This window comes from Aspergillus tubingensis (genome assembly GCF_013340325.1).
Source record: "Aspergillus tubingensis WU-2223L DNA, scaffold_4, whole genome shotgun sequence".
NCBI lineage: Eukaryota > Fungi > Ascomycota > Eurotiomycetes > Eurotiales > Aspergillaceae > Aspergillus > Aspergillus tubingensis.
Genome location: NW_023336278.1, coordinates 230,005 through 240,089, shown reverse-complemented (window position 1 = coordinate 240,089; position 10,085 = coordinate 230,005). Strand labels below are relative to the sequence as shown.

At 48.9% G+C, this 10,085-nt stretch overlaps 1 protein-coding gene across 1 annotated transcript; it reads left to right on the top strand.

Moving 5' to 3' along the window:
- Positions 1 to 5,796: 5,796 nt before the first annotated feature.
- Positions 5,797 to 9,334, top strand: AtWU_02622 (guanine nucleotide exchange factor; the record flags this gene model as incomplete). The annotated part of the gene is made up of 2 exons (XM_035497735.1): positions 5,797 to 6,309; positions 6,365 to 9,334. The coding sequence occupies 2 exons, from the start codon at positions 5,797 to 5,799 to the stop codon at positions 9,332 to 9,334; spliced, it is 3,483 nt and encodes a 1,160-aa protein (XP_035353628.1).
- Between the last annotated feature and the right edge of the window lie 751 nt (positions 9,335 to 10,085).

The window sequence follows — 10,085 nt, the reverse complement described above, 5'->3', positions numbered from 1 at the left end:
AAGAGACGTACGCCATCAAAAGGAAATATCCAACACGACAAAGAATGTGTAGTGACAATGCCAAGGGAAGATCTACGGGTATGGTTTGGGGGGAGGTGACTGGAAGTGACTTATTTTGTCGATTAGAGAGAGGAAGATGGTTGATTCCTCGGTTCATCATGATTCATAGTAGTAGCTATAGCTCGGAGACTCTATCCCATGTGTGTATGTGTGGATGTCGGAGTGGCAATGGTCCGGTTCCTATGGAGAATCAATAATCAGGTGGCTAAGTAAGCCATCTGTCTACTCCTGCGGAATTATAAGCCGAATGTAGACAATGCATGATGCATCTAGTTCTCTCGTGTCTTGAAAGCAATGGAGATCATTATTAGTTATGAGTTTCATGAGCCTATGTAATGATGCATTTGTAAGCGTGGTTTTATATATCGATCGGTGGTGGATACGGGCACAGGCGGGGGTAAGTGGTAACTAAGGCTGTGCGCGATTGCCCTTGCGTCGTAGATAATCCGGTGCCACAAATAACTTCCCTCAAATCTGTGCACAGGCAATCTGGAGATGCTAGCTTCAATGTGACTTGATTGTCTACCACTGACGTAGGTGTGTAATCTTTTCCCATTAACAACCAGGAGAGGAGATCAGTCACCGCCCTACAGAACTACTACGTATCTGGATCGCCGTCACAGTTGCACACTTCACTTGCTGCACTGCAGACAGGGTTGGACTGCAGGTACAAAATAGAGTACACATGGTAGGTCATCAGGTGAGACATGTGAATCCCTTCGCAAAGATTGTGCGACTAGAATTGAGGAGCTCTACTTGTTGCTCCAATTGTTGTGATCTCGATGTTACTATCGGCAATTGGTTGGTTGTTATCCGATATCGATTTGGTTCCATGGAACCGCGTAACCGACCGAGTTAGTAAGTTCATAACCTAGGAAATGCTTGAAAATGCTCGACTTGGCCATGTCTCTCTTGTGTGATCACCCCGAAACCCTACTTGCATAGTACTGGTATCCGCACAGCTAAGAATTGAGCCTGGAGCATCTCCCCGGCCGTCAGAAACGACAAGAAAGCCGGGCCAGCAGCTTGGGAGAGCTCGTTGGCTCGGCAGTGGATTAGCCTGTGGGTCGGGAGGAGGGAATGATGCATCCTTAGTCTTCATCCTTTTTTCATTGCTTTGGCTTGCCCGTTTCCCCGTGACAGTCGATAGGTCACTTTCTCATCCTATTGGCCCCTCATCTTGGCTGCTCTTCTCTCCCTTCTTTTGCCGGGCCCTGATTGACGCGGATTGTCGTCCATCGGTTTCTATTTCGAGGCCGTTACTTTCTCGGCCAATGGTGCTCCGCACTAGTATTTTCCACCAGGTAACAAGTAACCCAAGTAAGAAGGGCTCAATTCGGATAATCCTGAATTTTTAGATCGCCACTGGGTTAGGTTTCCTTTTTTGCCCTATTCTTTCTGGGATCTTGCTCGCTTGATTGCTTGCTTGAAGTTCGCCTCTGTGGACCAGATGACTAGCAGCAAGAGGCGAAAAGCTGAACGCCGAATAACTATCTCGATGCCTAGGCCGAATACGCAGGGTAATCCCAAAGAGGATACTGTACAGCAAGCAGCCAGAACGGGCCGCTGCGGAAGCTGTCGAGGCAATTGAAACATCCAAAAAGTACCCGACCAATCAATTACAGGGTGGGCTGTGGGAATAGGAAAAAGTAAAGCCAGTGCATGATGGCCTCGAGAAAGTTCTCGAGAGGTCCCAGTGGGATGGTTACTGCCTTGTCGATCTCTTGTCGAGTCTCCTCCTTTCCTCCCCCGTCCAGTCTGCGACGTCCCAAAATTTCGACTTTTCCGACTTTTGACTTTCCACTCAACTCAGTGTGCTTTTTCCCCCATACTTTCGTACTATTTCTCTTACTAATCGTTTCCGTTCTCCCATCTCTGCTTCAATTGATGGTAACCCCGGATCCAAGAATATGAGGGATTCGGTAACCACCGTGACGAGGTGCTTGTTTTGCTTCAATTTTGATGAGAGAGAGGGAGAGACGTGACTTTGATTAAGAGCTACGTATACAAACGTGAGGGGATGCCGTGGCTTTTTTTGCCACCACTTAAAGTATGTTTGTTCGGTTACTAAGGTAGGTAGCGACCCGAAAGACATACATACATACATATAGACATACATACATAAATTGCCCAGACAGAAAGTGAAATAAATCATAAAGAGAGTCAATTCTTATTACTTATCACTTACTAACTATATATCTCAGCATCATTTTGATCATGATCTTTCTTCTTCCAGCAGTACTACTACTAAGTAAGTAGTAGCTAGACTACGGAGTTAGTTAGACAGGCCAAACTACTGCCAGCAATACTGGGCCCTTCAAACTCAAACCCCTGTTTGTCCATACACAAAGTCCATCTTTATCCCCACTTACCAATCCTCCATCTCGGTGGGCCTGCCCTAACGAGGTTTAGCGGCAACTCCAAAGAGAAAAAGAAGATTCGTAGAGAGAGACAAAAAGGATGATGTGCTTGCATAAATTAAAAACAATCCGTATATATTAAATTTAATTTATTCAACGAAAGATCAGTGGATAGAAAGGATTTATTTCTATTTTTTGATTTTAGTATTTGAGTCGAATCAAAATTAGAAGAATACCATAGCTCGCGCGTTATTAATTTGGAGAAGGAGGAAGGAAGGAAGGAAGGAAGGAAAAAAGGAGGGGGGTTGTTGCTTGCCCGCCTGTCAAAGTGCTCACTTGCACGCACTAAACACAATTAGTACGGATGGTGTAAGCAGACTCTTTTTTCTTATTTGTCTTCCCCTTCCTTTTTGTTTAATCCTTTTACCCCTCAAAAAGTACGTACGTACTACACTGCCGAGAGCCAAGCCATAGTACTAGTAGGGGGGGGAAGAAGAGAAAAGAAAAAAAGGAAAAAGGGAAGGTCCGCTGTGGCCGTTTTTAATATGCTGACGGAGACCTACTTACACCTACCTGCCTGAGTTTGGTTTGATTGACTGATTGACTGACTTGACAGGACGGGCTTCCGCACTAGTAGTCCACCAGTTATTGGTAGTGTAGCTGGCTAGTAGGCTTTAGGTGGATGATGGGCTTGTGTTAAGTACACAAGTAAACTTACCTACACACTACACTACTTACTTAGGTTTGGAAAGTACGTACGTATTCTAACTAAGAGTATAGTGGTATACTATTTATTTATTTCAGGTTTAGTTCAATTCCGGAGAAACAAACCACTGGAGATTGGATGGAGGAGTATCGCGATCGCGATCATATCATGGGGGTGGATTTTTTATTTTAATTGTTATCATTTATTTTATTATTATTTATCGGACGGGAGAAAAGAGGCAAATTAGATAAAAATAAAAATTACATTGCATGATGGATTGGACAGATAGATAGGTCGTGCCGTAGTAGCACCCTGGAACTGGCACCGGTTGTGTGATGGCAGATCATAACCGTTTAGGCAGGACTAAAAGGTTAGCTGCGTGCGTTGGGCGGCCACTGGTTGGTTTTGGGTTCCTCGGAAAAAGGCAGTTTGGGGAGAAAAAGGGGAAAATCAAAATAACTGGGAAAACATAAAAAATAGAAGACCGAGAAAATAAAAAGATGAAAATAAGAAAATACTACTGCACATGAATAGGTCGTAGGGGAAATATAGAATAGGAAATGAAAAATAGAAAGAATAGAGAGAAAGAAAAAAAAAAAAAAAAAGAAAAAATAAAGATCAGACCAGACCAAGACTCGATTCCGAATGGGATAAGGAAAAATAAAAATAAAAATAAGAAATAGGAAAAAATAAAAAAGAACAGGGGAGCGAGTGCACTGTAAATGGGGGTTTTTTTTTATTAATTGCTTTTTATGAGATTTTTGATGGGACGATTGTATACCGAAGGCAAGCACCGCTAGTTCAGTATATTATTTTGACAGGCTGGACACGACCCTTATCATTGCGCGTTCTCTTCTCCTTCTCCTCAACTCATACATGCGCGCGCACGACATTAATCAATCAATCTGTCCCATCAATCCATTCATTCAGCCGTGGTTCAGTTTGGTTTTCCCTATTTTAATTTTTGCCATTCCCTCATTGTTGTCTGTCCAAACAGACCTCAAGGTGCACAAGGGGTACCGATCGTCTGCTCCACATCCGAATCGAGTCATATCCACCGGTTCTGTGGATAACCACCAGTGCTTGCTATCCACTCTTCTAGGCCAGTCACCGTACCAACTAGTCTGGAGAACTGCTCCTGCTCGTCCCCGTTCTCCGTCAGGTTGTTAGTAGTGGGCTAGTACCAGGTACTTCCCTGGTTCCTTGTCCTTGGACCGTTCCCCTCAATATCGTTCGTTTGACTCGATCTCGTCACATCGCTACCTACACACGGACATCCGTCTACATACATACACGGACTGACATCCACTCACACTCTCTCTCTCCCTGAACCTCTCTTCTCCTTCCCGCTCTTTTCCCTCTTCACTGACCTTCACCCACCCCCTCCTCCTCCTCCACTCTCACCTCACACACTCACTATACTATATACATCATCACTACCGATTATCTTCCCCTTTCTCCATCTAAAAACCCTGGTGGAGCTATCCGATCGTTCACTCATTGCTGCTGGTGGCAATTGACTTGAATAGCTTAGCATAGCATTACACAACATCACTTCTCCTCATAAATCGACACGGCCTGCATTGCGCTCATTCCCGCCCTTCCCCGGTCTCTGCTTAATCCGCCGTGTCTTGGAAACTGTCGCGGCCCTTGCGTGTCTGTCTGCGAACAAGATTATCCCTCCCGACGCACAGCTACAGCAGGAGCTCACCTCGTTTCCGCCTGTCGTCATAGTCGCTGCACTCCCCGTCGATCGAACTCCTGGGAAGGAAAAGGTCACACTCGTTGTCCGGGTTAATTTTCCTACGTGGATTTTCGAAGATCTAGTCCGGGGTCGACTCGTGGTCCTTGCTTGCTTTACAGCACTATCCAGTCCGCTTTTCACTCGCCCTCCCTTTCCAACGAGGCAGGTTTTCCTCATCCCGGGCGTCGAGTGACTGCTTGTTATTGTTCGCCACACTCTGTTTTTGTTTTGCGGCTTGTCTACTCGGCTTTTGTTGCCTCAAACCTTCTTCAATTCCCCGGTTTCCTCGTGCTCGACTTCACTCCTCGTTTTGATCCCGCGCATTGAAGAACGTGTCTGCAGAAGAGACGCTGCCGAATTACTCTCGACGAGCAACTACTATATATCGATCGCATCGCTGCAATTTCAACCCACGCACCTCCTTCGTTTTCTTCCGCGTTTTTCTAGGTTCGCGTTCAAGGTACGTTAGCAACCGGTTGCCCTTCCCCAGCATTCCTTCCATTCCCCTCCCTAGAATCGGACATTCCCCGGGAGACATGCAGAACCATCCCCTCCCAAACATCCTTCAGACGCCCTTGCCGGCCTGAGGGTAGAAAGCACACCGTCAATGTTCAAGGCTCGCACCAGCCTTCAGCAGCGCCGCATGATTGACCTTCTATCACAGACATTGATTGCATTACAGCCACACGCATCATCACATTTCGACTAGCTCGATCATCTTCTTTGTCTACACTACATCACTGACACACTCCGGTTGTGCAACTCACTTGCTTCTCTTCACCTTGACCACCAATTCATAGGACAGTGCGAGAATGATCATTGCGTCTTCTCTCGCATAAGCCTTGGTCAGTGACCACGACGTCCGACTGGACCTACCAAGCGGAAGGCTATCACATCCACATCGATCCAGTCTCAGGAATAGAGACATGGAATCAATGAAGCGACACATTGCGCCACTGAAGATCGAAAAGGGAAACCTTAACTACAACTACGACGACCAACAACATCACTATCATTACCAGCACAATCTTGAAATGAGCCCTCCGTTAACACCTTACGAAAACAAAGACGACAGTATGGAGCAATCAGAGACGCCGAGGGCCGTCTTCCACAACTACCTCCGTGCATTCTACCCTTATCACCCCTCCGGAAATGTATCGCCATCGACTGTCACCCTCCCCTTGGACCAAGGCGACATCGTTCTAGTGCATTCTGTTCACACCAATGGTTGGGCCGACGGTACACTATTAGATACTGGAGCTCGGGGCTGGCTACCCACCAACTACTGCGAAGCATATGACCAACAGCCTATGCGGCCGCTCCTGAAGGCGTTGACCGACTTTTGGGATATTATCAGAGGAGGCTGTGGATTCCCTCTGAACGACGCTGGCAACCAGGATCTTGTACGAGGCTTGATTGCTGGCGTGCGCTATTTATTAGTAGGTGTTCGACTCCTAGCTGGTGCTTATCGAAGGATAACTGACTGGGTCACAGCAAAAATCTGAATGTCTCACACGGGATTGTATCCTGGTCACCAGTCACGACGGTCTGCGCAGGAATCGCAAGGCGTTGCTGGCTGAGCTCTCATCTCTGGTCCGGACCACCAAGAGGTTTCAGGAGGTTGCCAGCAGCAATGCGACGCAGGATGAAATGGACTACATGGTCGACGAAATGCTCCTCAAGGCCTTCCGCATTGTAACGCGAGGTGTTCGTTTTCTCGATGTGTGGACCGAGGAAGTTGGCCTGAGCAGAACGATCGCCGAGCTAGAGCAGCAATCAGGCTACCAGCAAGGCCCACTCACTACGGTTTCTGAGACTCGCCCCATTTCGGAAGCTGCTGGCTCCGAGGCCGACACCGAGCGCAACGAGTCTAGACTCATGAACCGTAGCCGATTGGATATGAGCCGAGCATCCACTCGCCTGGACGACTCTCAACAGACCCGTCCGGTGTCTGTGACCACCAAGCGGATTTCCGTCTCCCACCGGGTCTCGACTTCGGGACCGGCCGCGATTGCCCGCAACCCCAACCTCGCGTCCGAACGACTGAACGATGCCTACGATGCATTTCTCGGTGTGCTGGGCTCCTTTATTGGGCTTCATCTGCAATCCCGCTCCTCGACGGAATTGGTCGTGACCACGGAGCAGGCGGTGCGCTCGTGCCGCGCGCTGCTCACCGTCGTCGAGGCCACTTGCGAGCATGACCCGCAGGGCAGTGGGCTCCTGGAGCAAGCTAGAGACACTATGTATGAACGCCTCTCCGAATTGGTCTATGCGGCCCGGGACGCCTTCCGACCGGCCCATTCTCCAGATGATGAGCTTGTGTTTTTGCCTGATGAAGGAAAGCGCTTGGTGGATGCCGCCACTGATTGCGTGCGAGCAGCGGGGAGCTGCCTGGCCAAAGCTCGACTGATGCTGGAGCAATGCGGTGATTTCGAGCTGGAGGCAATGCCCCAGGATTTGCCTGCTGCGACCGGCGCAATGACCGACGCCAACAAAACCCCGCAACCCCCGAAGACAAGCACCTTTGCTGGTCACCAGAACCGATCTCAAGAAGCTTCTTTGCGCTTGCCCCCGCCTCCTCTACAAATTCCCAACTCCATCAACAACCGATACTCTCCTCCAACCCCAGGTCTGACGGATGATACTACTCCCTCGTCCTTCCAGTCGCGTAATGGGGCTAGCACTCCCGGCACCGACATGTCCTCTTTTCCATCCACCAGCCACCTCTCCACCAGCCTGGATAAGCTATCCTTTTCGTCTCACGACACTCAACCCATTGAGATCCCCCCTCATAGGGACAGCCAAGCTAAGTCCGATGTTAGTGAGTCCTTTGGCCGAGGCATCACTAGCAATGGAAGTAGCTTTACATTCAACAGCCGTCTCCGTGACTCGGAGATGAGCGGTGTCTCCCAGACTTCCACTCGCGCGACCTCGCCCGACATTGGCAACCATTACCAGGTTCCCTCTCTTAAGGGCAGCATCAGTCATTCTACCCTAGCCGAGGAAACGGAAGAAGGAGAAGCCAACATTTTGGAGAAGACTTACGCGCACGAGCTGATCTTCAAGGATGGCCAGATCATGGGCGGAAGTTTACGCGCGCTCGTCGAGAAGCTGACTGCACACCAGTCTACGCCAGACGCGATGTTCGTTTCGACCTTCTATCTCACTTTCCGTCTTTTCGCTACCCCAATTGAGTTTGCGGAGACTTTGGTTGATAGATTCAACTACATCGGGGACACCCCTCACACTGCCGGGCCTGTTCGTCTTCGTGTTTACAACGTCTTCAAAGGCTGGCTCGAATCCCACTGGCGTCATGACTGCGATAACTGTGCCCTCGAATACATTGTGAACTTCGCCAGCACGACCCTCATGCACAACCTCCCGTCTGCTGGAAAGCGGCTTGTCGAGCTTGCCGAAAAGGTCTCAATGGTTCACGGACCGGTCGTACCGCGTCTGGTGTCTTCGATGGGAAAGACCAACACTGCAACTGCACAATATGTGCACCCAGACACACCTCTGCCACCACCCATCCTGGGAAAGAAGGAAGTCAACCTTCTGAAGCATTGGAAGAACGGCGAAGGCACAATTACCATCCTGGATTTCGACCCGATGGAACTCGCTCGCCAGTTCACAATTAAGGAGTCGCGCATCTTCTGCGCTATTCTTCCCGAAGAGCTGCTGGCCACGGAGTGGATGAAGAAGTCCGGTTCCTTGGCTGTCAACGTCAGGGCTATGGCCACCCTGTCCACGGATCTGACTCATCTTGTAGCAGATTCGATTCTCCAGCTGGAAGAGCCCAAGAAACGTGCAGCGATCATCAAGCACTGGGTCAAGATTGCGAACAAGTGCCTGGAGCTCAGCAACTACGACTCATTGATGGCCATCATCTGCTCCTTGAATTCATCCATGATCTCCCGCTTGAAGCGGACCTGGGAAGTGGTGTCCCAGAAGACCAAAACTACCCTTGAATACCTGCGAGGCATTGTCGATGTCTCACGGAACTACTACGTTCTCCGGCAGCGACTGCAGAACCGCGTTCCTCCTTGCCTGCCTTTCGTCGGCACCTACCTTACGGATCTCACATTCGTGGACCACGGTAACCAGGCACTGCGTACCTTGCCCACAGATGAGGGTGACATGGCAGTCATCAACTTCGACAAGCACATGAAGACGGCCAAGATCATCAGCGAGCTACAGCGATTCCAGATTCCGTACCGACTGACGGAAGTGCCGGAACTACAGGCGTGGATGCAGAACGAGCTCGTTCGTGTGCGATCGAGCGGCGAAAAGAGTCTGCAGACATTCTATCGCCGGTCGCTGGTCCTGGAGCCCCGGGAAGTGCCCCAAGCGCGCATGCAGCCTGAATCCAGCTCCTCTTCGATTCTCGAGAACGCGAAAGACAAGTTCGACTTTCTTTCCTGGACACATCCCTCCAAGTCCAAGTCGGTCGCGACGAACGGTTGAACAGGTCGGATCCCACTCATTCGTCACGGCCGCCACTTTAATGAATTTACGACAGTCACTTCTATTCATGTTTTCACGGATTTTTACCCAATTACCCATTTTTATTCCCATCTCTTCCTTCTCATACACACGTTTTACTCTCGCACTTCGGCTGTGTATAACCTTTTCGCTCTCACCCTCCTCCATCCACATCTCTTATAATTTCTATTATATCTCTGGGCGGTACTCGTGAATCTTTTCATCCATATTTCTTTTTCTTGTTCGGGGCAACAAAAAAAAGAGGAAAGGATCGGCGGGGCTTCCAAAAACAACACGGAATGTTGTACATTGCATGCACAGGGGCGGTTGGGAAAAAATAACACTACCAAAAAAGGGAGGGGCAAAGCATATATGGGGGTCTTACTCTACAGGTCGGGAATGGGCCTCGCGGCTCGCACACACATACTCGTTGATTCGAATTATGGGCCTTGCCTTGCCTTAACTTGTTATGGAGATGCATGCATTGATGATGGGTCATGAGTGCGTCTCTCTGCTTTTTTATCTTTATACCATTCTCTGTGTTTTTATCCACTTTTTGATTCACCCCCTTCTGTTTGATTTCTTTTTACTATCATTGTTTTATTGATTGATTGGTTGGTTGCTCTTTGGATGGATGGATGGATGGATGGGAGCATTGCTTGGATTTGTACTTGGAATTGGCTTGTTTGGACTAGGACCTTACTTACTGGATGGCATGGAAACTTGGGATGGA